Source organism: Nannobrachium achirus (genome assembly GCF_963921795.1).
Source record: "Nannobrachium achirus genome assembly, chromosome: 2".
NCBI classification, from domain to species: Eukaryota; Metazoa; Chordata; class Actinopteri; order Myctophiformes; family Myctophidae; genus Nannobrachium; species Nannobrachium achirus.
Genome location: NC_137811.1, coordinates 73,496,719 through 73,524,671, shown reverse-complemented (window position 1 = coordinate 73,524,671; position 27,953 = coordinate 73,496,719). Strand labels below are relative to the sequence as shown.

Genomic DNA, 27,953 nt, shown 5'->3' with positions numbered 1-27,953 from the left:
AACTCTTGGTGCTCGTCAGGGTGCGGGGTCCCCAGTTAAAATATGAATATTTTGGGGGTCACGGCCTGAAAAGGTTGAGGACCACTGCCGTAGACTCTACTGTGTTCATTCAACAGGCTATGGCTCCATGTCCGCTGGGATCGCATGCCTCTCTGGTTATGCATTACCCGTTGAACCCTTTGTCAGAGTACCTGGAGCAGCACTCATTATCAATGTACATGAAATGGCCGCTCTATGGCGTCAGGGATCTCCGGATAGACAAATCCACTGAGATGCAATCGTAACAGCCGTGTCAAGTGGCACCGCAATACAGAGGGCAGCACTCTGTGGATTATTCGTCTAATATGGGCATAAAACGACACAGACACACGGACAAGCGGATGCACAGACATGTGTGGATTGTGGTTTCTAGACAAGCCGACCTCCGACTCACTACAGCACACCATCGTCTCCTCTGTGATAGACACAGCAATTTTTAAGTCGATTTGTGCATATTTAGTGCTTTCCTAGACAGACAGATAAGTGCATAAGGTAAGTCTACTCTGCTAGCTAGTGTTCTATGGCTGCATTAAAGGTTTTTCAGGGATCTGAGCTAAAACATATGGACGCCGTCCGTCCACGGCGGCTGCTGCGTCTGTTTTAGTCAACCTCCTCGATAGTTGGACCGGAGCTGGAGCCGCCTGGCATTCCTCCTCCCATGCCCCCGGGCATTCCGCCGGGCATTCCGCCGGGCATGCCTCCGGGCATGCCACCTCCCATGCCCCCTGGCATGCCGCCCGCCTGGTACAGCTTGGTGATGATGGGGTTGCACACCTTCTCCAGGTCCTTCAGCTGGTGCTCGTACTCCTCCTTCTCCGCGGTCTGGGAGAACACACACAGTTTACCATGGAGGAGAACACACACTGTTTACCATGGAGGAGAACACACACAGTTTACCATGGAGGAGAACACACACAGTTTACCATGGAGGCATTTATCACCTGAGAAATTAGACGTTTGCCCCCGGTACCCAAACGAGTGAAAACAGCAGATCTACAAGCACACAACGTGTCCCTTCGCACCTCGTTGTGAGGTTGTAAATCTGCTATTTTCACTACTTCTTAAACATTCAAATATGGAAAATATTAGGAAAGCGCAGTGATGCGGCGGACGCTGTTTGACGACTTTAGCGGTGTGTATAGTACAGTATGTGTCAAATTGAACTTTAATCTATTGTAAGAACTGCTGCCTGTCATGGAACGGTTCGACTGAAACGTATCAGTGACCTCTGGAGTAAATGCAGGGTTAGGTGGGTGGAGGTTGCCTGGCTCCAGCCCATAGACCCGCCCACTCTATGAGCGGACTGGTTCTCTTGGTCTGGTGTTGTCATATGGCGTGCCTCTTTCTATGGTATCTTGGCGCACCAGCCAATGAAATCAATGCAAGACGGAGGAGGGGGTGGGCCTAACTTTTGAAAATCAACAGAAACAGTGGAGGGGGGAGCTCAGCCAAAGCTCTTAACTTTTTCGCCGCCGTTGACAGTCCTCATCGTCATTGAAAGGGTTAATACCATGGCGCCGTTGACGGTGAGGACTGTGAATCTTACTGTATATACAGTAAAGATATTATTACTTACTTAATGTCGCTCCGGTCCCGCTCGCATCGGTAATGTCGGCGATTTGTTTACAACGCACGTTGGGCGTGCACGCGAAGTGAAGCTCCTCAATGTTAAGTCAATGGAGAGGCCCATAAAGAAACTTCATTTAAACAAAATAGCCATTTTGAGACATTTTGCAGCAGATCTAAATGTAAACAAGGGCCAAGGCAGGGCGCAGCCATCTTCCCTCTTCTTGTCCCACACTGTCATGTGACTAGATGACGTAATCGTTGCCGTCAAGTGATAATCCAAAAAAACAAAAACAACCCCCTTCCAGCCCTTCAAAATAATAGCGGCGGCCTATGGAGGAAACCACGTGGCACCGAGGCACCAAGCAACCTTCAGATTAAGAGGCAGTAGATGTGTTAATTGCTCCCTTTGCACACCTCGTTAGCATCAAAGACAACGACCAGTTTGAAGCCTGTCATAGAGGGGAGGGGGAGGGGGGAATGTTTTTGTCAAACACAACCCCTCCCACCAGATCTCTTGTGATTGGGAATTTCAAATGTCAAATCCCCTCCCCTTTGAAATCTTTTGTCAATGGGACAATGTCAGACTCAAGCTCAGCACAGAGTCTGAAATCAGGCTAAGTGGGTGGAGGAGTTACCTGGTTCCTGTCCAGCCAGGAGATGACCTCGTTGCATTTGTCCAGGATGCTCTTCTTGTCCTCCGGGCTGATCTTGTCCTGCAGCTTCTCGTCCTCCACCGTGCTCTTCATGTTGAAGGCCATGGACTCCAGGGAGTTCTTAGAGGTCACCTTGTCCCTCTGAGCCTCGTCCTCTACCTTGTACTGGTCAGCCTCCTGCACCATGCGCTCAATGTCCTCCTTAGAGAGACGACCTGTAGGAATATTATTATTATTACCCCTATCGTTAAATCGGTCCACGAAGCCGAGGTCCTAGGGCTGGTGTACACGACAAATTTCCAAACCCCGCTGTGTGTTCCCTGGGGGCGTGAAAAATAAGGGGGTGGGCTCTACATGTCCTCTGGGACCCCATCTACGTATGGACACCACTTGTTCGCCCATCCGTCTTACGGATGCTTTTTTATTCCATTTTATTTGTTTTAGGGTCCTATCTTGCAGTTCAAGCCTATTTCCACAGGGTGGCAGGCTACTTTCCCAACCTACTGGAGGTGAACATGCAGGGGCGTCAATTGGGTATGGCAAGCTATGGCAGCTGCCATACCTTGGCTACAGGGGGGAAATAATTAAATGTACTTTTCATCGTGCCTGTTGCTAAGGTATGGCAACATGATTGGTGTCTTGCAAGACACCAGTCATGTTGCCATACCTTAGCCTTTCCTGAACTGACGCCGCTGTGAACATGTGTACACAGCCAGCATATTACTCAATGCCAAACTTTGCACACACACTCCTTGCCTGCCAATCCACAACCTCCACCCCTCCAGGGACCCCCAGGGCTTATCTCCCGATTAGGACACTTTCCAGCATAGTGACATGCAGAACAAACTGTCCATATAGTATGGTTTACATAAAAGTCAGTTGTCTTTCACACACACACACACACACACACACACACACACACACACACACACACACACACACACACACACACACACATATATATATATATATATATATATATTTCATTTATTTATTTCATAAATATTTTTCATCACAATTGGGTTTGTGGGGAGCCATCCCTGCTTCAAGCTGTCACAGCACGGCACCAACACTTCAAACTAGTTAAAAAACCCAATACAGCAGATCTACAAGCACCTCACAGATCTACAAGCACCTCGCACATGCCAGGGACAGAGTAGGTTGGCCTGCATAAGCCTTGCTGTCAACACACCAAGCCAGGTGTGGTCAATTAGTGCCTTCTTTTGATCAGTGGCTTCTGCTTGATGAGTGGCACCAGTCTGTCTTTGTTCCCTGGTCAGTCAAGTTCACTGGGAGAGAATGTTTCAGATCAGTGCAAGTGTATTTGTTTTCCATTTGGACTTACTGTGTTTTGTTGGTACAGTATGCGTGCGACTAACTAATATTTCTGATAATTCCAATTTGTTTGTTGTTTAATTAGCCGGATTGTGAATGCCCTGCATTTTTCTTTCATCTTTAGAACCACACGTGTGTAACAAAACAGAGTGGTGATCATTTGGTGTGGGTGAAGAGAAGAAAAACATTTCATTAAAGGAGTAGTTCACCCCCAAAGTGACTTTTTTTCTATTGAACTCAAGTCTCCATGGCGTGAGTAATACATTGAAAAAATAAGTCATTTTGGGGGTGAACTACTCCTTGAATGTCAGTTTTGTGGTGTTTTGACTGGACACCCTGAGGATATTGCCAGATAGACAGACAGACAGACAGACAGACAGACAGACAGACAGACAGACAGAGAATTGTAGGCCTTGCATTTATTTGACTTGGTTCCAACAGATGGCGAAAATAGCTAATCTTCAAGCTCACAATGCCTCACTGTTTGGACAAAGAGTTGAGGCGTTACATTTTGTAAAACACGGCCTTGTGAAAATAGCAGATCTACATGCTCACAACACCTCACAACGCAGGGCGGCGTGAGCATGTAGATCTGATATTTTCACAATTTCTGCCCCTAATATTTAATTTATCATTTTAAAAGTATTAAAAAGTCCTTAAATTGTCTCTTTAGAAATGTGCAGATAGCCTCTGTATACTGTTGAGTGGAAAAACAATGTTTCACATTAAGCTAAACATTTGGGACCACCCAAGATCATTTGGAGACCCCTCTAGGGGTCCCATAGTTGAACCACTGACTTATAAGGGGAGTATGGAGACCCCTCTAGGGGTCCCATAGTTGAACCACTGACATATAAGGGGAGTATATGAGGCTGGATCCGTCTGGAACACTGCACTAGGCTCTCGCCAGCTCTGTAGCTCTCCACACTTGAACAGTTGTGTCCTTAAATTCAATTATAATAATTAACCCCTGTATATACGGGCAATAGTTTTACATGACTTTGTGTACACAGCCAATAGTTTTACATGAACATGTCTAGGCTTTAGTACTGTACTGCCTCGTATAGCCCAACAGAGCCCAGCACAGAACAGCACAGCCCACCAGAGCCCAATACAGCCCCCCAGAGCCCAACAGAGTCCAGCAAACCTAAGTCCAGCCCAGTCCTGCCGAGTAGGAGTATAGACCGGGGAAAGGGGGTAGTTAGATGACTCCACCAGGCCATTACTGTCCAGATCTGGCTTGAATAGGCCAGACCAGGGTAGACAGGACTGCACCAGACTCCACCAGGCTGCTCCAGCCAGCTCTGTAGATCCTTGCACATGCGATTAACCACTGTGTACACGGGCAATAGTTTTAAGTTTTACATGAACCCTCAGAGGGACACTGTGGGCTTATCAGGTGGTCCATGGCCGGTTCTCAAAGTGAGGTCGGGGGGCCCACAGTGTCCCTCTGAGGGGACACGGCACAGACCGTGTACACGAAGGGCAGGAGCAAGTGTTCAAGTCCCATAGAATCTATGGGAAATGTACACAGGCGTGTACAAAGTCACCAGTAGTTTTACATGAACCCTCAGAGGGACACTGTGGGCTTATCAAGTGGTCCATGGTCGGTTCTCAAAGTGAGGTCGGGGACCCTCAGAGGGACACTGTGGGCTTATCAAGTGGTCCATGGTCGGTCCTCAAAGTGAGGTCGGGGGACCCTCAGAGGGACACTGTGGGCTTATCAAGTGGTCCATGGTCGGTTCTCAAAGTGAGGTCGGGGGCCCACAGTGTCCCTCTGAGGGGACACGGCACAGACCGTGTACACGAAGGGCAGGAGCAAGTGTTCAAGTCCCATAGAATCTATGGGAAATGTACACAGGCGTGTACAAAGTCACCAGTAGTTTTACATGAACCCTCAGAGGGACACTGTGGGCTTATCAAGTGGTCCATGGTCGGTTCTCAAAGTGAGGTCGGGGGACCCTCAGAGGGACACTGTGGGCTTATCAAGTGGTCCATGGCCGGTTCTCAAAGTGAGGTCGGGGGGCCCACAATGTCCCTCTGAGGGGACACGGCACAGATTGTGTACACGAAGGGCAGGAGCAAGTGTTCAAGTCCCATAGAATCTATGGGAAATGTACACAGGCGTGTACAAAGTCACCAGTAGTTTTACATGAACCCTCAGAGGGACACTGTGGGCTTATCAAGTGGTCCATGGTCGGTTCTCAAAGTGAGGTCGGGGGACCCTCAGAGGGACACTGTGGGCTTATCAAGTGGTCCATGGTCGGTTCTCAAAGTGAGGTTGAGGGACCCTCAGAGGGACACCGTGGGCTTATCAAGTGGTCCATGGTCGGTTCTCAAAGTGAGATCGGGGGACCCTCAGAGGGACACTGTGGGCTTATCAAGTGGTCCATGGTCGGTTCTCAAAGTGAGGTACATCCTCAAAGTCCCTCCTTCCCAAACAAAGACGAACCAACCAAGGGTGCACAAGGCAGCGGTGTGCGATGGACTAGAAATATCCATTTAAAACTATTGGTCATGTACACACAAACTAAGGCTCCTGTACACAGTGTTTGGTCTCAATTGTGTGAGCAGCTAAAGGGCAGACAACGGCCTAGAACAACCTAATGGTGCCTATTAAGATTCTAGTACACCCTTTGGCCTCGACAAGCCTGATCATCCTACTATAGCTAGTACCCCCCTCACCAACTTTGTGCTTCCACTTGATAAGCCCAGTGTCCCTCTGAGGGTCCCTCGACCTCACTTTGAGAACCGACCATGGACCACTTGATAAGCCCACAGTGTCCCTCTGAGGGTCCCCCGACCTCACTTTGAGAACTGACCATGGACCACTTGATAAGCCCACAGTGTCCCTCTGAGGGTCCCCCGACCTCACTTTGAGAACCGACCATGGACCACTTGATAAGCCCACAGTGTCCCTCTGAGGGTCCCCGACCTCACTTTGAGAACCGACCATGGACCACTTGATAAGCCCACAGTGTCCCTCTGAGGGTTCATGTAAAACTACTGGTGACTTTGTACACGCCTGTGTACATTTCCCATAGATTCTATGGGACTTGAACACTTGCTCCTGCCCTTCGTGTACACGGTCTGTGCCGTGTCCCCTCAGAGGGACACTGTGGGCCCCCCGACCTCACTTTGAGAACCGGCCATGGACCACTTGATAAGCCCACAGTGTCCCTCTGAGGGTTCATGTAAAACTTAAAACTATTGCCCGTGTACACAGTGGTTAATCGCATGTGCAAGGATCTACAGAGCTGGCTGGAGCAGCCTGGTGGAGTCTGGTGCAGTCCTGTCTACCCTGGTCTGGCCTATTCAAGCCAGATCTGGACAGTAATGGCCTGGTGGAGTCATCTAACTACCCCCTTTCCCCGGTCTATACTCCTACTCGGCAGGACTGGGCTGGACTTAGGTTTGCTGGACTCTGTTGGGCTCTGGGGGGCTGTATTGGGCTCTGGTGGGCTGTGCTGTTCTGTGCTGGGCTCTGTTGGGCTATACGAGGCAGTACAGTACTAAAGCCTAGACATGTTCATGTAAAACTATTGGCCGTGTACACAAAGTCATGTGTACACAGTGGCTTTTTCCTTGACCTTTCGAGTTAGGAGTGTCGTAGAGACACGAGACCGGGTTTGTTGGATTCAGCGTCAAAAAGTAAGTCAGAATAAGTGTCTTTTATCCGAAAGAATGTGTAATCGTGTTGGTGGCGTGCAAATTTCGTTTCTTTTTCGCAATCATAAAGGGTTCAAAGTGTCGGAGAGACACGAAACCCATTCCATCGGATCAGGCATCCTTCAAATATGAAAAGTGTTTCCTGCGTAAAACAAACAGATTTTTTTAGATTTTTTTATTGATTTTAAGGACAAAAATCCGGGTTTCGGTGTCTTTTTCGCAATCGTAAAGGGTTCAAAGTGTCGGAGAGACACGAAACCCATTCCATCAGATCGGGCATGCTTCTAATATGAAACGTGTGTCCTGCCTGAAACAAAACATATTTTTTTGATTTTTTTATTCATTTTAAGGACAAAGGGCCTGTTTTGACGCCTAAAACGACCCTTTTCCTTGACCTTTCGAGTTAGGAGTGCCGTGTACACAGGATCTACAGAGCTGGCTGGAGCATGGAGCAGCCTGGTGGAGTCTGGTGCAGTCATCTAACTACCCCCCTTCCCTGGTCTATACTCCTATTGGGCAGGACTGGGCTGGACTTAGGTTTGCTGGAGTCTATTGGGCTCTGGTAGGCTGTATTGGGCTCTGGTGGGCCGTGTTGTGCTGTGATGGGCTCTGTTGGGCTACACGAGACAGTACAGTACTAAAGCCTGAACATGTTCATGTAAAACTATTGGCTGTGTACACAAAGTCATGTAAAACTATTGCCCGTATATACAGGGGTTAATTATTATAATTGAATTTAAGGACACAACTGTTCAATTGTGGAGAGCTACAGAGCTGGCGAGAGCCTAGTGCAGTGTTCCAGACGGATCCAGCCTCATATACTCCCCTTATAAGTCAGTGGTTCAACTATGGGACCCCTAGAGGGGTCTCCATACTCCCCTTATAAGTCAGTGGTTCAACTATGGGACCCCTAGAGGGGTCTCCAAATGATCTTGGGTGGTCCCAAATGTTTAGCTTAATGTGAAACATTGTTTTTCCACTCAAGAGTATACAGAGGCTATCTGCACATTTCTAAAGAGACAATTTAAGGACTTTTTAATACTTTTAAAATGATAAATTAAATATTAGGGGCAGAAATTGTGAAAATATCAGATCTACATGCTCACGCCGCCCTGCGTTGTGAGGTGTTGTGAGCATGTAGATCTGCTATTTTCACAAGGCCGTGTTTTACAAAATGTAACGCCTCAACTCTTTGTCCAAACAGTGAGGCATTGTGAGCTTGAAGATTAGCTATTTTCGCCATCTGTTGGAACCAAGTCAAATAAATGCAAGGCCTACAATTCTCTGTCTGTCTGTCTGTCTGTCTGTCTGTCTGTCTGTCTATCTATCTGGCAATATCCTCAGGGTGTCCAGTCAAAACACCACAAAACTGACATTCAAGGAGTAGTTCACCCCCAAAATGACTTATTTTTTCAATGTATTACTCACGCCATGGAGACTTGAGTTCAATAGAAAAAAAGTCACTTTGGGGGTGAACTACTCCTTTAATGAAATGTTTTTCTTCTCTTCACCCACACCAAATGATCACCACTCTGTTTTGTTACACACGTGTGGTTCTAAAGATGAAAGAAAAATGCAGGGCATTCACAATCCGGCTAATTAAACAACAAACAAATTGGAATTATCAGAAATATTAGTTAGTCGCACGCATACTGTACCAACAAAACACAGTAAGTCCAAATGGAAAACAAATACACTTGCACTGATCTGAAACATTCTCTCCCAGTGAACTTGACTGACCAGGGAACAAAGACAGACTGTTGCCACTCATCAAGCAGAAGCCACTGATCAAAAGAAGGCACTAATTGACCACACCTGGCTTGGTGGCCTGAGTGGTGTAGTATAGTGTGTTGACAGCAAGGCTTATGCAGGCCAACCTACTCTGTCCCTGGCATGTGCGAGGTGCTTGTAGATCTGTGAGGTGCTTGTAGATCTGCTGTATTGGGTTTTTTAACTAGTTTGAAGTGTTGGTGCCGTGCTGTGACAGCTTGAAGCAGGGATGGCTCCCCACAAACCCAATTGTGATGAAAAATATTTATGAAATAAATAAATGAAATATATATATATATATATATATATATATATATATATACATATATATATATATATATATATATATATATATATATATATATGTATATATATATATGTGTGTGTGTGTGTGTGTGTGTGTGTGTGTGTGTGTGTGTGTGTGTGTGTGTGTGTGTGAAAGACAACTGACTTTTATGTAAACCATACTATATGGACAGTTTGTTCTGCATGTCACTATGCTGGAAAGTGTCCTAATCGGGAGATAAGCCCTGAGGGTCCCTGGAGGGGTGGAGGTTGTGGATTGGCAGGCAAGGAGTGTGTGTGCAAAGTTTGGCATTGAGTAATATGCTGGCTGTGTACACATGTTCACAGCGGCGTCAGTTCAGGAAAGGCTAAGGTATGGCAACATGACTGGTGTCTTGCAAGACACCAATCATGTTGCCATACCTTAGCAACAGGCACGATGAAAAGTACATTTAATTATTTCCCCCCTGTAGCCAAGGTATGGATAAGCCCACAGTGTCCCTCTGAGGGTCCCCCGACCTCACTTTGAGAACCACCACGGACCACTTGATAAGCCCACAGTGTCCCTCTGAGGGTTCATGTAAAACTACTGGTCGTGGACACCACCTAGGGCCTGTGTACATATTGCTCTCTGCTGCCCCCCATTAAGAAACTATAGACGGCACAGACCGTGTACACGAAGGGCAGGAGCAAGTGGTCAAGTCCCATAGAATCTATGGGAAATGTACGAAGTCGTGTACAAAGTCACCGGTTGGTCCACGAGCCATAGTTTTTTCCATTGTAGCTCCCTACAGTGTACACGACTTTGATTATTATTATTATTATTATTATTATTATTATTATTATTATTATTACTCTTATTGTACTGGTCAGCCTCTTGCACCATGCGCTCAATGTCCCAGGGACGTGCTGGCCATTGGGAATAGCGGGACAACTCCCGAACGGCCGGTTCATTCCCGGCCTGGACCAGGCCGGCCATTAGGAAAAAAACTAACATAAAATGTCGGCCTTTGTTCCATTTTGGGGGCTGGGCGGCCAACAAAGTAAATCGTCACTGTCAGGCAGAAACCTCGTATCTCCAAGTTTCAAATGTGTAGATTTTTTCGCAAAGCAAAGCCCTGCTTCATCATACAAGGCCGTCGCACAAAAGTAGTGAAAACAGCAGATCTACAAGCACACAACGGCGTTGTGTGCTTGTAGATCGGCTGTTTCCACTAGTTTAAATCATTTTAAAAATGATAAATACAAAACAAACGGTTTCCACCCGACAACGACGAAATATAACTCATGTAATTGGCCCACTGGCTTGTCACTTTGTCACAAATCTTTGAGTAGCAGCAGCGCTATAGAGAGAGATCTCTCTCTATAGCACGCAATGAGGGCCTCTCCAACTCTTTTTCCCGGGCTGAATCAGGGGCCCAGCACGTCCCTGCAATGTCCTCCTTAGAGAGACAACCTGTAGGAATAAGTATTATGATGATTATTATTATTATTACTATTGTCTCTGCCAGGCCGAACGCGTGGCTGAGACTATCTTTTGCACCCTGTCCGTCCGTCCCTCAGTGTGTGTCTATGTTCGTCCGGGAAACAGCTAATATCTAACACCGTTGGCACAATAACAACAAAACTGTACACACACACTCAAGATACCAGCAGAACCTCTGACCCAACATATTTCTTCATATACTTACTTATCCAGATTTTGTCCAAACATCATGCAACTCGGTACACAGTATCACTATAGTCATGGGATCAAGACGGATCTATCAGATGTTTTCATATTCCATCCTTATTGGCTAAGATTGGCATCTATCTAAAGTTTAAAGCATTGGTCCGGTTTGAACAAAATCCCTCGAATCATTAACATGCGATTGCCGTGAAACATTGTGAACGCGGTGCCACTAGGCCAAGGAAGAAATGCCACTCTTTTCACATTGGACTATTATAGCGCCACCAGGAGGCCACAATAACCGACCTGACCTGACCGAGATCTGTGCTCTGAGGTGAACCTTGTCTTTGTTATTATTGGACAGACACACAGGGGGAAGGGGACACATGATGTCCTCTCACTACTCACTACTTGTCAATGTACAGTATGACTTTATCTTTCTTTTAATGGTAGATCAACAGATATTCGCTGCAATGCTGCCTCAGTGATTAAACACTACAATATGACATTTCAGTGGTGTTAACTCATTGATTGCCAAGGCCCGAGTTTCCCGAGTTATTACAGTAGTCCCAGGCTGCCACAGCCCGAGTTTCCCGAGTTGGCAGCCATTTTGAAAAAAAAAAAATAAAATAAGAAAAATCCAAAAATGCCTAAAATGTATTAGGCATGATCGCAAAATTGCGAAATGGTGCATGATCTAGGCATGGGCGTGCACGATCCGTGCACTAAAAATGTATGCACTAGAAATTTAGGAAGGTGGCAGTGTTTGTTTTGTCTGACTTTGAAGGCTTCTATCTCATGAATGCCTGAACGGATTTCCAAGCGGATTTCTTTGTTTGAAAGCTGTTAAAAAGTACTACACATATAGGTGCATGATCTAGGCATGGGCGTGCACGATCCATGCACTAAAAATTGATCTGTGCACTAGAAATTTAAGAACGTGGCAGTCTGGAACTTGGCGGCCATTTTGAAAATGGCAATCAATGATTAATTGTGAACCTGAATGATTCCGTTTTGCACATCTTGACAACGATCGTCAAACAATCACACATTTAAGCTCATTGCCAACCGGGAAACGGATCACAAGCAACACCTCACAAGACAGACGACTCGTTTGGAAGTTTGTCGTTGTGACACATCGCGTACCTTTGTCGTTGGTGATGGTGATCTTGTTCTCCTTGCCGGTGCTCTTGTCGGCCGCCGTCACGTTGAGGATGCCGTTGGCGTCGATGTCGAAGGTCACCTCGATCTGGGGGACCCCCCGGGGCGCGGGGGGGATGCCGGTCAGGTCGAACTTCCCCAGGATGTTGTTGTCCTTGGTCATGGCCCTCTCCCCTTCATACACCTGATAATAATAATTATTAAACATATTATTAATATTATTTATTATTATTGGTCATGGCCCTCTCCCCTTCATACACCTGAGGAGAACACCAAACCACAAGGTACAATAAACGCACCATTTATTTCAAGGTTCCTTCATGGAATTCTGATCAATCAGTACTCGATAGAGGCAATCAGGAGACCAGACAATATTCTAGGTGCTGATGGTTGTGCTTTATGTGCAATAACACTCATGTCAGTGGTGCAGTAGTTCTGCCAGAGATAACAGTTCTACTGTCGCTGCTTCAAGGACCAGCTGAACCATAACAACATAGACCTAGTGGAGACATTTAGTCTCTAACAAGCTACCAAATATAATGCATTGTAGAGGTATTATAAGTGATGAATATAAAGGTTAGACATGCAGCCATGTCATTTCTTCCTCAACTGTCCGGCACATATAGTCAAAAGGATTTTGTTTGTGTGTATTTTTTTTGTCTCCTTGCACATTGCAGTAAACTAGTATCAGTGATTAATAACAGATGTGATTAAAAAAAAAGAAAAGACAATATCTATTCATAACACAAGAAGGGGTATCTACCCCTGTACATAGTGTTTTATACTTGTGATGATATTGACTTTTTCGGTAAAATAAAATATTAAATCAATCAATCAATCAGACAGACCTGGATCAGTACACCCGACTGGTTTGTTTGGACCGAGGTCTGCTTGGTAGGTGTGGTGTTAGTTGAACTAACCAGTAGGTGTGGTGTTAGTTGAACTAACCAGTAGGTGTGGTGTTAGTTGAACTAACCAGTAGGGTTAGGGTTAGTTGAACTAACCAGTAGGTGTGGTGTTAGTTGAACTAACCTGGATGAGGACTCCACACTCCAGGCTGGTTATCAGAGTAGTGAAGGTCTGTGTCTGCTTGGTTGTGTTAGGGTTAGTTGAACTAACCAGTAGGTGTGGTGTTAGTTGAACTAACCAGTAGAGATGGTGTTAGTTGAACTAACCTGGATAAGGACTCCAGGCTGGTTATCAGAGTACGTAGTGAAGGTCTGTGTCTGCTTGGTAAGGATGGTGGTGTTAGTTGAACTAACCATTAGAGATGGTGTTAGTTGAACTAACCTGAATAAGGACTCCAGGCTGGTTGTCAGAGTACGTAGTGAAGGTCTGTGTCTGCTTGGTAGGGATGGTGGTGTTCCTCTTGATGAGGACGGTCATCACCCCCCCGGCCGTCTCGATGCCCAGAGACAGAGGAGTGACGTCCAGCAGCAGCAGGTCCTGGACGTTCTCCGACTTGTCCCCAGCCAAGATGGCCGCCTGCACGGCTGGAGGAGGACAGCGTCATAGTGAATGATGGCGACATTCAGGCAAGTGCCGGGAAAGACGCGCTGTGATTGGCCACAGGTACTTTGAGTGACCGTTCGCCCCAAACATTATTTACTATTCTGTCCCCCTGGTTTACACATTCTAACGGCGCTGACTCGGCTCATGCGACCTTCGCAACGCTCGACACAATGAATCGCTCGCTGCTGCTCACTCGGCGGTGTCTGGCGTGGATCAAGGTCGCCTGAGACGGCACGCCTCCGTTGCTTTTGTTGGAAAAGTAATGCCGGTCTCCATGTCTTCTCTGTCTTCGATTCAGCCAATGAATGATGCTAACGTTATGACCAGTGGTGATGCTAGTGTTATGACTATGACTATACGCCACCATATACAGTTGGGTTTAAGTAGTTAAACCTTTAATTCTAGTTTTATCCTCAGAAGTTGTTCGCTATTTTCACACATTGAAAGAAAGTTATTTGTCAACAAGCATGTAGTAACTATGATTACAATTTGGGGGCGCTACAGTAAAGCGTTAATCCCAACACAGTCATTGAGTAATCCTACAGCAGAACATAATAATATCATATATCCTACATTAGACCTATAGTAACATATCCTACCAGCTCCGTAGGCCACAGCCTCATCAGATCTATAAATGACATAATATCCTACATACAACAGATCTATAGTAACATATCCTACCAGCTCCGTAGGCCACAGCCTCATCAGATCTATAAATGACATCCTACATACAACAGATCCTATAGTAACATATATCCTACCAGCTCCGTAGGCTACAGCCTCATCAGGGTTGATGCTCTTGTTGAGGTCCCGTCCGTTGAAGAGGTCCTGCAGTAGTTTCTGGATCTTGGGGATGCGCGTGGACCCGCCCACCAGCACGATGTCATGGATCTGAGCCTTGTCCATCTTGGCGTCCCTCAGGGACTTCTCCACGGGCTCCAGAGTTCCACGGAACAGGTCGGCGTTCAGCTCCTCAAAGCGGGCCCTGAATGGTGGACGCAAGGTTCATTATAGAGATCACTGAAACAATAAACCTGAACTAGAAAGAAATGTTAAAATAAAAGCTGTACACTGTGAAGTAATCATAGATAGTGTTTGTTGAGTAACGATGTTAAATAGCTCTATATTGTGACAGTAATCATTGCGATAGAGTGTTTGTTCAGTAACAGGGGTCTCCCTGTCTCTCCAGCTCTTTATCTTGATTGGATAAAGATCCTGATTGGATGCAATTGGTGTCCCTTTCTTGCCTCGCATAGCCAGACAATATCACTGTGTGGATATTAGTCTGGTTCTTCTCAGTGTTCATTTCTTCCTCAAGGGGTTAAAAAGATCCAAACAGACTCTATTGGTTAGACCTCCAATCGATCAGAGTATAGCGCAGAGTTGATACACCCGCCCTACATCTGCATACTGGGTCCTGGTGTGAAGTGATATTGACACATTCCAAATATTATTTATCAAAGTATTCTGAGGCACCCCTGGACTTGCGTCGCGGCACCCTAGGGTGTCACGGCACCCACTTTGAGTTATCATACTCTCACCTAGTAATGGAGGTGTAGAATAAATGGTACACTCACCTAGTGATGGAGGTGTAGAATAAATAGTCCACTCACCTAGTGATGGAGGTGTAGAATAAATAGTACACTCACCTAGTGATGGAGGTGTAGAATAAATAGTCCACTCACCTAGTGATGGAGGTGTAGAATAAATAGTACACTCACCTAGTGATGGAGGTGTAGAATAAATAGTACACTCACCTAGTGATGGAGGTGTAGAATAAATAGTCCACTCACCTAGTGATGGAGGTGTAGAATAAATAGTCCACTCACCTAGTGATGGAGGTGTAGAATAAATAGTACACTCACCTAGTGATGGAGGTGTAGAATAAATAGTCCACTCACCTAGTGATGGAGGTGTAGAATAAATGGTACACTCACCTAGTGATGGAGGTGTAGAATAAATAGTCCACTCACCTAGTGATGGAGGTGTAGAATAAATAGTCCACTCACCTAGTGATGGAGGTGTAGAATAAATGGTACACTCACCTAGTGATGGAGGTGTAGAATAAATAGTCCACTCACCTAGTGATGGAGGTGTAGAATAAATAGTCCACTCACCTAGTGATGGAGGTGTAGAATAAATGGTACACTCACCTAGTGATGGAGGTGTAGAATAAATAGTCCACTCACCTAGTGATGGAGGTGTAGAATAAATAGTCCACTCACCTAGTGATGGAGGTGTAGAATAAATAGTACACTCACCTAGTGATGGAGGTGTAGAATAAATAGTCCACTCACCTAGTGATGGAGGTGTAGAATAAATAGTACACTCACCTAGTGATGGAGGTGTAGAATAAATAGTCCACTCACCTAGTGATGGAGGTGTAGAATAAATAGTACACTCACCTAGTGATGGAGGTGTAGAATAAATAGTACACTCACCTAGTGATGGAGGTGTAGAATAAATAGTCCACTCACCTAGTGATGGAGGTGTAGAATAAATAGTACACTCACCTAGTGATGGAGGTGTAGAATAAATAGTCCACTCACCTAGTGATGGAGGTGTAGAATAAATAGTCCACTCACCTAGTGATGGAGGTGTAGAATAAATGGTACACTCACCTAGTGATGGAGGTGTAGAATAAATAGTACACTCACCTAGTGATGGAGGTGTAGAATAAATAGTCCACTCACCTAGTGATGGAGGTGTAGAATAAATAGTCCACTCACCTAGTGATGGAGGTGTAGAATAAATAGTACACTCACCTAGTGATGGAGGTGTAGAATAAATAGTCCACTCACCTAGTGATGGAGGTGTAGAATAAATGGTACACTCACCTAGTGATGGAGGTGTAGAATAAATAGTCCACTCACCTAGTGATGGAGGTGTAGAATAAATGGTACACTCACCTAGTGATGGAGGTGTAGAATAAATAGTCCACTCACCTAGTGATGGAGGTGTAGAATAAATGGTACACTCACCTAGTGATGGAGGTGTAGAAGTCGGATCCCTCATACAGGGAGTCGATCTCGATGCTGGCCTGTGTGCTGCTGGAGAGCGTGCGCTTGGCGCGCTCGCAGGCCGTGCGTAGGCGGCGCACGGCGCGCTTGTTGCCGATGATGTCCTTCTTGAACTTGCGCTTGAACTCGGCCACGAAGTGGTTGACCATGCGGTTGTCGAAGTCCTCGCCGCCCAGGTGGGTGTCGCCCGCCGTCGACTTCACCTCGAAGATGCCGTCCTCGATGGTCAGGATGGACACGTCGAAGGTGCCGCCGCCCAGGTCGAAGATGAGCACGTTGCGCTCGCCACCGACCTGGAGCCAGAGAGAGAGAGAGAGTCGAACTTTTGTAGGAGCGCGAAACGGAATGCGATATGATTACGAGAGAACACTCTGGATTGTAACAGGTGCACACCAAAAAAAAAAAGTCTTAAAACTGTGTCGTTAATACAGTAGGTGAACATTTGGCAAAAGTGGTTCTTCTTTGAAATCATTCTAAAAAAACTATTTCAGATCCAGTTATTTTTCTGTGTAACCCTAACCCTTCTTGTCGGGTCATCATTCCCATGTTCCCCAGGTTCTATGTTCCGGGTTCCATGTTCCCCTCTTAGGTAAGTGGCAAACAAAGAACTCACAGAACATAGAACCTGGGTTACATACAGTAGATACAGTACACTCCCCTATTCTGGTCTAGGTTGTGTATCTAACGTGTTCCTTATTGTCTAAGAAGTATCTTATACCTTCTTGTCTAAGATGTATAAGTATCTTGTACCTTCTTGTCCAAGCCGTATGCGATGGCAGCTGCTGTGGGCTCGTTGATGATGCGCAGAACGTTGAGTCCAGCGATGGTTCCAGCGTCTTTGGTGGCCTGGCGCTGAGAGTCGTTGAAGTACGCTGGAACTGTGACGACGGCGTTGTTCACTGCCTAAATGTATAGAATACACAATGATTCATGAAACACCTTAGATTAGGGTTTAAGATTCACAGGTGAACCAATGAGCGTATAGCGTCAGTCTAAAGTTAAATATTCTATCAAAATATTAATCTGTTATGTTAAAACTATACATGTCACAGGTAAACCAAGAACCCAGGGGTCATTATTTGAGTCATCAGGTTCACATTTAACCTGCAGTTCAGTTAATTAAGTGCATGTTGTCCCCAAATATTTCAGACAAGCCTTTCATTGTTTAATGCAACCATTAATTAATTGACCACTTTCAACGTGGCATCCATAATTTGGGAACGTCATCATAAGTGAGCATTTTCTGACATTTCATTTTGTCCAACATTTACAATTTACAATTTAAAGGGGAAGACCACCCATTTTCAATATTGGACTATGTCATTAATATACCTTAGAGGAGTTGTGTGGACATAAAAAAAAGTTCCCCCTCTTCTGTGTTGCCTAGAACTGGAGGATTGATTTTGGGGTTTGTATTGTAAAGTACAATGTGTGATGTCATCAAGTTGTAATTTGCAATACAAACCCCAAAATCAATCCTCCAGGCAACACAGAAGAGGGGGAACTTTTTTTTTATTTCCACACAACTCCTCTAAGGTATATTAATGACATAGTTCAATATTGAAAATGGGTGGTCTTCCCCTTTAAGCATTTAGCAGACGCTCTTAATCCAGAGCGACTTACAATAAGCAAGGTACAGGGTTCCCACACATTTTTACCAATTAATTTCCAAAACCTTTCCAAGACTTTTCCAGAGTATTTAACCCGATTTCCAGGACTATATAACAATAATTCAGCTCAATAACGAGTCGCTTAGTCCTATGCGCAAATGATCATATTTCAACTGGGGACCCCGGCACCCTGACGAGCACTAAGAGTAGAGGAATTTTGTATAACACGGTTTTATTGTGAAAATAGCAGATCTACATGCTCACACAACGCCTCGCAACTGTGAGCATGTAGATCGGCTATTTTCACAATTTCTGCCTCTAATATGAGACAATTTGGCCAAATAGTAGGCAAATATAAGAAAAAACAGCTAGACCAAGTAAAAACGTACTTTTGCCTCCAAACAAAAATTGAAAATAGCTGATCTACAGGCTCTCAACACGTCACCAAACGACACATTGAGAGCTTGTAGATCCACTGTTTTTGCTAGTTTAGAAACAGAGTTCCTACCTTGCCCAGGTAGGCCTCAGAGATCTCCTTCATCTTGGTGAGGACCATGGAGGAGACCTCCTCAGGGAAGAAGGTCTTCATCTCTCCCTTGTACTCCACCTCCATCTTGGGCTTGCCATCGTGGTTGACCACCGTGAAGGGCCAGTGCTTCATGTCTGACTGCACCACCGCGTCGTCGAACTTACGACCGATCAGTCTCTTGGCATCTGGGGAGAGAGAGAGAGAGAAAGAGAGAGAGAGAGAGAGAGAGAGTGAGAGTGTCACACGCAGATATTGCTGTTGGCTGTCCAAAATAGTTCATTTTTTAGTGTTGTTTAAAAAAAGCTTGTAGATATGCTATAACAAATATCGTTGTCAGTATCGGTTATCTGCTAAATTGTTATTTTAAACAACGGTATCGGTGCATCCATATGTATTACTGTTAAGACATAGGCTTATCATTACACCCCTAAATCTTACCAAACACAGTGTTACTATAGGGTAGATATGGTTAAATCCTTACCAAACACAGTGTTACTATAGGGTAGATATGGTTAAATCCTTACCAAACAAAGTGTTACTATAGGGTAGATATGGTTAAATCCTTACCAAACACAGTGTTACTATAGGGTAGATATGGTTAAATCCTTACCAAACACAGTGTTACTATAGGGTAGATATGGTTAAATTCTTACCAAACACAGTGTTGGTATAGGGTAGATATGGTTAAATCCTTACCAAACACAGTGTTACTATAGGGTAGATATGGTTAAATCCTTACCAAACACAGTGTTACTATAGGGTAGATATGGTTAAATCCTTACCAAACACAGTGTTGGTGTATCAGGGTTCATTATGGTTAAATCCTTACCAAACACAGTGTTGGTGGGGTTCATGGCCACCTGGTTCTTGGCAGCGTCTCCGATCAGCCTCTCTGAGTCGGTGAAAGCCACGTAGCTGGGCGTGGTGCGGTTGCCCTGGTCGTTGGCGATGATCTCCACCTTGCCATGCTGGAAGATGCCCACACAGGAGTATGTGGTGCCCAGGTCGATGCCCACCGCCGGTCCTTTAGACATCCTGGCACCACCGACAAGACGTGGTTATTTACTATACATTTGTTTTCTACATTTCTTCCTAACACAGGGATGCTGACAGTCGTGACAGAACCCAGCTCGCTTAAAAACCCCACAAAAATCCACTTGCCCTCCTGGCCCCCAAATTGTGGAATAAACTCCCTGTCACAGTTAGAACTACAGACGCACTCCCTATAGCTTCCACCGTGGACTGAAGACTCACTTCTTCAGACTCCACCTAAACCTATAGCACTACTGTAACACTCCCCCTTCCCTCAATGACCATACATGAAGCTAGATAGCATTTTTGGGGGTTTTAGCAAAGTTTTTTTTTTACTGATTAAAAGAATGGTGTGGTCTAACTATGTTATTGTTTTTTCTAGATTAATATTCCTATGCATTTGTTGTATTGTTGTTGATGTACTGACATATTATCTTGCATTGATGTATTACCTGCTTATTGTAAGTCGCTTTGGATTAAAAGCGTCTGCTAAATTGCAAATTCTACTATACATTTGTTTATACATAATAATGTCTCATCTAGCACGCCGTTTCCCTAACGGGAACCCATTTGTGAGTCACGGTCCAATTTTCATGGGTCATGAGTCATGACTAGAGTAAAAATCTAATTATCTTTTTCTACATTTAAAAAAATATATGTATATATATATTTATAAAGTATTTATTCTTTAATAATGATATGCATTTTAAAACAACATTCACACATTCATACACCAATGGCAGAGGAAGGCACCAACCTGCTCATCGGGAGCAACTAGTTTTAGTTTTCCCCAAGGGCCAAATCATGTCAAGGGTACCAAGCCAAGGGCCACACCATTGCAGGGGGCGACGATGGCGTTCCCACTACTCCAGTGACAGTTCAGATATCGTCGTTGTCGGGTGAAAATGTCCAAAACCGTTCGTTTTGCATTTATCATTTTAAAAATGATTTAAACTAGTGAAAACAGCCGATCTACAAGCACACAAGGCCTCGTACCGCGAGGCGTTGTGTGCTTGTAGATTCGCTGTTTTCACTACTTTTGTGCGACGGCCTTGTTTGATGAAGCAGGGCTTTACTTTGCGAAAGAACGTACACATTTTGTGATACGGGTTTTCCACCCGACAATGACGATATACTAGTGTTGTTGCTGCTCTTATACCACCATTATTACTGGGGTTGGTGGGGGCCAGACAGTAGCCCCCTTTGCGGCCCGCGGGCCGCCTATTGGGGAACCCTGAACTGGGGGTTCAGAGTCTTGCTCAAGGACTCTTTGACTCTGGGGGAGCCCGGGATCAAAGTGGGAACCCTCCGTGTTCTAATGACGGTTTCTCTACCCCTGAGCCACTGCCGCCACTCCTAGGCTGCAGTATCACGTGCAGTGACAAATCTCATGTCTAATAATAGTCAAAAGGTGCATGCGTGCGGTTGAGAGGGGGGGTTAGTAGTACTCTAAGCACCATTGACATTTCCAGAAGCAGCAGCACGCACGCCCGCACACACACACACGCACGCACGCACGCACGCACGCACGCACGCACGCACGCACGCACGCACGCGCGCGCGCGCGCGCACACACACACACACACATTGAGACAGTAGACACGTGTCTGTGCTTCTTGCTGAGACGTTGGGAGGCTCAGCTGTTCCTTCTGGAAAGGTCCTGGAAGGAACGCTGACATGCAGGGGCGTCACGGGGGGGGGGGGGGGGGGGGGGACTGAGTTACTAGGGCCCCTCCACCTTGGGCCCTAGTAATTCAGTCCCACTTTCCCCCCTTTAGCTATTGAAAAATAGCAGATATACACCGAGTGCCGCGCTGTGAGCTTGTAGATCTGCTATTTTTTTGAAAAGTTTTTGTGAAAATGTGTGCAAATCTTTGAATATATGTATTTTTTAAGCAAACATTTGTAACTCAAATGTTGCTTCTGGGGTGGTCCCTGGAACTAAATATTTTGAGATGGGGGGTCCGTGGCCGAATACATATCATTTTGGGGGTCCTTGACATGGAAAAAGTTTGAGCGCCACTGACATGGAAACATAGGTTTCTTGCACACATTTTCACAATTTTTCAAAAAATAGCAGATCTACAAGCTCGCAGCGCGGCACCGAGTGCCGCGCTGCGAGCTTGTAAATCTGCTATTTTTCAATAGTTAACATTCATGGGGGGCCCACAGTGAATCTTTGTACCCAGGCAGTGTTGTAAAAAGTACTCACATTTTATACTTAAGTAAAAGTATCAATACAGCAATATAGAAATACTCTGTTACAAGTAAAAGTCCAGAATTCAAAATGTACTTGAGTAAAAGTATGAAAGTATTGGCATCAAAATGTACTTAAAGTGCCAAAAGTAAAAGTACAAAATGTTTGAAAATAGCAGATCTACAAGCTCACAATGCGTCGCATCGCAACACGTTGTGAGCTTGTAGATCGGCTATTTTCAAATAGCCAAGGGATAAAATAAGGCTAAAGTGGTTAATATATGTTTTTTTTTATATTATAATGTATAACTGCAAAGTAACTAGTAGCTAAGGTTTTCAAAAAAATTTAGCTAAGTAAAAGTACAATATTTGGATCCGAGATGTAGTGGAGTAGAAGTAAAAGTATTAGAAATTGGAAATACTCAAGTAAAGTACAGATACCTCAAAATTGTACTTAAGTACAGTACTTAAGTAAAAGTACTTAGTTACTTTACACCACTGTACCCAGGGCCCAGGATTTGGTGTGACGGCCCTGCTGACATGCTGACTCCTCCCTTCACAGCGGCCCTCCAACCCCACGCGTCACATTCAACGCCACACCCAACGGCAGGCCTGTTGATTCACACTGAATGAAGCCAGCAGGCACAGCGCTGCAGCAGGCACGCGGGGGACTGCTCATAATTCCGAAGGTTCATTGTTCCGAAGGTTCATTAGTCCGAATTTAGTTAGGGTTACTGAGGTTAGGGTTAGAGTTATTTAGGCATAGTATTCTTAACAAATTCGGACTAATGAACCTTCGGAACAATGAACCTTCGGAACAATGCCATGGTACCGCAATTCTGCCTTGAGGCATATCGCATGGAAAGAGGGGGCAGCCACATTTGCGTTTCTTTCGCCATAGTGAAAACTGCACTCATGGTCTGGAGGGGGCACTAACCCTAAACCTAACCCTACAGGCGGATAAAAGGGCAGGGGCTCAAGCCCCCTTTGATGTCTATGTGTAGGTTTAGGGTTAGTGCCCCCTCCAGACCATGAGTGCAGTTTTCACTATGGCGAAAGAACCGCAAATGCGGCTGGCCCCTCTTTCCATGCGATATGCCTCAAGGCAGCATTCAAGAGAATTGCCTTGTCCAAACTCTCCTGAACTTGAATGCAGCATCTCATGTTGAAAGAATCTCTCTAGACATCCATGGCGTTACGCCACATCTCCAGTATTCACTTGATTATATATGCTTAGTTCAGTGTGGTATCAAGCACGGAAAATAGCCGACTTGTGAGCTTGGAGCTCTGCTATTTTCAATACTTTCACCAAAAGGCCCTTTTAGAAATGTCAGCCCCTGCCTCTCTAACATTCTCTGCACGTCCCTGCGATGCAGTGTGACAGTGTATGGTTAATGAAATGTCATGGAGAGATGATGATGATAATAATCACTGGATATATTTACTGGCTGCAGCTGGCTTTGGTCAGCTGCTATAAACACACTCGGGGCGTCATCACTGTTGGGCTGTCTATTTAGAGATGAGTGGACCGCGATGATGAGAGGACCACTATTATGAGTGGACCCGGGGACATGCTGGGCCCCTGATTCAGCCCGGGAAAAAGAGTTGGAGAGGCCCTCATTGCGCGCTATAGAGAGAGATCTCTCCCTATAGCGCTGCTGCTACTAACATTTGCCATTTCAGATCATGACAAGTGACAAGCCAGTGGGCCAATTACATGAGTTATATTTCGTCGTTGTCGGGTGGAAACCTTGTATGTCCAAAACCGTTTGTTTTGTATTTATCATTTAAAAAATGATTTAAACTAGTGGAAACAGCCGATCTACAAGCACACAACGCCTCGCACCGCGAGGCGTTGTGTGCTTGTAGATCTGCTGTTTTCACTACTTTAGTGCGATGGCCTTGTATGATGAAGCAGGGCTTTGCTTTGCGAAAAAATTTACAAATTTGAAACTTGGAGATACGTGATTTCTGCCCGACAGTGACGATTTACTTTGGTGGCCGCCCAGCCCCCAAAATGGAACGAAGGCTGACATTTTATTTGTAGTTTTTTCCTAATGGCCGGCCTGGACCGGCCGGGAATGAACCGGCCGTTCGGGAGTTGTCCCGCTTTTCCCGATGGCCAGCACGTCCCTGAGTGAGCCGCTATGATCTGTTGGTCTGTATTAGAGTAGAATGGGTGTTCAAACCTCGACCTCCCTATCTCATTCTCAGGGCAGGGCATTCTTACCACAAGGACACTTAGCTTCCTTCTCTCCTAATATCTGTTAAATCTGCAGGTTTTTCTTGAGCGGTGCCAACCGCGCCAACAACTGGCCGTGTGTGTGTGTCTGTCCACGCGCTAGGTCTGTCTGTCCGTATCAGTACGGCCTCAATAGCTGCAACACTGCTGGGTGACCAACCTTCAGGTGGCGCTGTTGAGCAGCCTTGAAGTGATTGCGACCGTCAGGTCGCAGTTACTATCAAAACCTCCACCGGCTATCAGTCACACGTCACACTTTTACCCATCCATTCTCACATGGCCCTCTTCTAGCGCCACCATGGGGCCGATTCTTGAAAAAACACATTTTTGGACACTGCAAGGGTTGAAATCCACTGACGTTGCCTAAAGCGTGTGGAGAATAATCTGGTTGCTGTAATGAACGCTGAAGGGACTTCTTGTGACAGAGAGTCATTGCCCAGTCATACCACTGTTTGTTTGGGAGGAAGCTAGAATCATTTTTTTACATTTTCTAAATTTCAATACATCAATGCACTGACTTTGTAATTTGAACTTTTGAATGCCGGTAATTAAGAGTTTGTGTGTGTGTGTGTGTGTGTGTGTGTGTGTGTGTGTGTGTGTGTGCGTGTGCGCGTGTGTGTGCGTGTTTTTAACACATCGGATGCCCACGTGATCTCTGACGTCTTATTTGCTGGTGCCCATGGCAACGCGTCATTTTACCTACCGGCGAGAGTACTGGCGAGAAAAGTAATCCGAGTAAATGTAATCCGAGTATGTCCTGTTTATTTCGCGAAAATCTTTTCTTTCAGTCAGGACCGTTTTTATCATTTCTAAGCCACAGTGTTTGTGTTACGGCATGTAGAAGAGGCTGCTGTTTTGAGAAAAAAATGAAAAAAGGAAGAGAATCCGGAGAAAACAGCACTTTTGTGCAGGCCGTAAACAGGAAGTCAACGAGCCACACAGCACGTCCGGGTGACGTAATTGCGCGCTGCATGTTGGGAAATGGAGTTGTTTCATCACCGCGGTAGCCAAGTGCAGTAGCTACAGTACAGTATAGTTTACTGTACAACGCGTCAAACGCGTCGTTGGGCACTCGTAAAGATCAAAGAGATTGACGCGTAGACACCACGTGGGCACCCGATGTGTTAAGCATGTAGCCTACCTTTTAAAACTTAAGCATTGTTTAATCCATTATGGGTGGGAACCCCTTTTGGGGTAGCAACAGAATCTTTTTGTAATTTTAGATTTTTTTTGTCTTTTTTGTTTTAATTATTATTATTATTTTTAAGTTTTTCAGAAAACCTGGGTTTAGATGGCATTTTCCCAGTACAAAATGCACTGAGTCTTGTAGTATGGAGTTAAATGACTGGACTCAGCCAGTACACATGCAGGGAGGTTGAATACTTTTAGTGCAGCAGTGACTGACACTGGCAGCATGCAAGCAAAGCCTCGCACAACATGTGACAGGGCCGTTCCTTCAAGCAGGCAGGCAGGCAGGCAGGCAGGCAGGCAGACAGACAGACAGACAGACAGACAGACAGACAGACAGACAGACAGACTCACTCTTTATCAGTGGTTCTCAAAGTATAGGGTCCTATAACAGCTAGGAGGGGGTTTTCAAATGGACCCTTGCCAGGTCTGTAACGCTCGAGAGTGTACAAATGGAACCAAATGGTTTGGTTCCACTTGTACACTGACTCTCAAGGAGTCATGGAGGTCCTTGACATTGAACTTAACAACGTTTTGAGAACCACTGAAGCCAGGCTTGTTTGCAAAGGCTTCCCACAAAGCAGAACACCCGAGCCACGGTTACCTTGAAGACTTGATGTGTTTGACAGAGTTAAAGGTGGTTGGTTAGTAACGGCTGGCTGGCACTCCTGGCTGGTCCCCTCTCTCTCTCCTTTCCTCACAGACGGACGGACAGACGGACTGAGAGGCAGAGGGACGCGTCTCCCCAGCGTATATAGAGCCAGAGTCCCAGGCCACATTCCAACATGGAGTCAGGTGACACTGAGTGTCTTCACACAGAAGCTTCTAGGCCCCGGTCCTCTGGGCCGGGGGGGGGAAATGAGGAGCAGCGTCTGAGCTGTTTACCTCATTATGGCTCCTTCTGCTGGACTCAGGGACGTGCTGGGCCCCTGATTCAGCCCGGGAAAAAGAGTTGGAGAGGCCCTCATTGCGAGTAGCAGCAGCGCTATAGAGATCTCTCTCTATAGCGCTGCTGCTACTCAAAGATTTGCCATTTCAGATCATGTGACAAGTGACAAGCCAGTGGGCCAATTACATGAATTATATTTTGTCGTTGTCGGGTGGAAACCTTGTATGTCCAAAACCGTTTGTTTTGTATTCATCATTTTAAAAATGATTCAAACTAGTGAAAACAGCCGATCTACAAGCACACAACGCCTCGCACCGCGAGGCGTTGTGTGCTTGTAGATCTGCTGTTTTCACTACTTTTGTGGGACGGCCTTGTATGATGAAGCAGGGCTTTGCTTTGCGAAACAATGTACAAATTTGAAACTTGGAGATACAAGGTTTCTGCCCAACAGTGACGATTTACTTTGTTGGCCGCCCAGCCCCCAAAATGGAACGAAGGCAGACATTTTATTTTTATTTTTTTCCTAATGGCCGGCCTGGACCGTCCGGGAATGAACCGGCCGTTCGGGAGTTGGCCCGCTTTTCACAATGGCCAGCACGTCCCTGCCTGGACTGAGAAGAGCTTTAGTTTATAGTTTAGACCAGGGGTCAGCAACCTTTTTGAAATGAAGAGTGCCATGTTTTTATTTTCTAGAGTGTGCCATGTCAACATACATTGTAATGTCAAATATTTGACATAATTTTGATTGACAGGACATTGTTATAACGGTCATTAGACCCAGAGCAATAATCCACCAATCTCCCCGACTCCCTCCCCAGTCAAAGTTCAGAGTTTTAATGAATGTAGAATTATGTGCAAGATGTAATTTGCTATAAATTAGCTAACATTTAATTGTTTTAAAAAAGATTTGTTTTTGAAATAAAAATCCTCTCTCTCACTTCTGCCAGTGTGCCAGTGATCACCCTCCCTTGCCAATGTTGGCACCCGTGCCTACGGTTGCCTACCCTTGGTTTAGACTTTAGTTGAGGTAGCAAAACCAACATGTAGGAATACTCTATAAATTATGTGTAAAAAGGCCCTGTGTTAAAAGAAAATGACTTCAAATCAAATCAAAGATTATTTTTGTAGCACATTTCCAACGACCAAGATTGAACCAATGTGCTGAAAAGAACACATTTTAAAACAAGCAAACAGAGCATAAAAAAAACATGCATAATAAAAGTATTCACATTCTTTTCCCCCAAATAATGGTTTAAAAATGGCCGATCTACAAGCTCACAATCAGTCACACATCGATCAAACAAGTTATAGTGATTCATATGATTGTATTTTTATTTTATTTTATTAATAGCAACTAATGTACAGACATGCAGGCCTACACTGTAGTGGAGTCAAATGTTCATTTGCCTCTTGTGATGTTTCCTACACCCAGTGCTTCCCAAGCTAGGACCCCCAGGGGGGTCCCCAGATTATTTGTTTAGGTCCATAGATGATTATGAGCAACATTGTTTACTCACTCAACAGTAAACAGATTGATTGATTGATTGATTGAAGACTTTATTAGAAGTTTGCATAGGAAAAGGTA

The 27,953-nt window shown here is 45.3% G+C and overlaps 1 protein-coding gene across 2 annotated transcripts; it reads right to left on the bottom strand.

Moving 5' to 3' along the window:
• Positions 1–639: 639 nt before the first annotated feature.
• LOC308301779 (heat shock cognate 71 kDa protein-like) lies at positions 640–19,855 on the bottom strand (the record flags this gene model as incomplete). 2 transcript variants are annotated; one of them, XM_080745884.1, is made up of 9 exons in its annotated part: positions 640–861; positions 2,244–2,476; positions 12,136–12,334; positions 13,441–13,643; positions 14,424–14,647; positions 16,644–16,975; positions 17,433–17,585; positions 18,801–19,006; positions 19,651–19,855. In XM_080745884.1, the coding sequence occupies 9 exons, from the start codon at positions 19,853–19,855 to the stop codon at positions 640–642; spliced, it is 1,977 nt and encodes a 658-aa protein (XP_080602010.1). The 2 variants fall into 2 exon arrangements, with proteins under 2 accessions (XP_080602010.1, XP_080602011.1); XM_080745885.1 differs by lacking the exon at positions 2,244–2,476 and having other exon boundaries at positions 640–737; positions 12,271–12,334.
• Between the last annotated feature and the right edge of the window lie 8,098 nt (positions 19,856–27,953).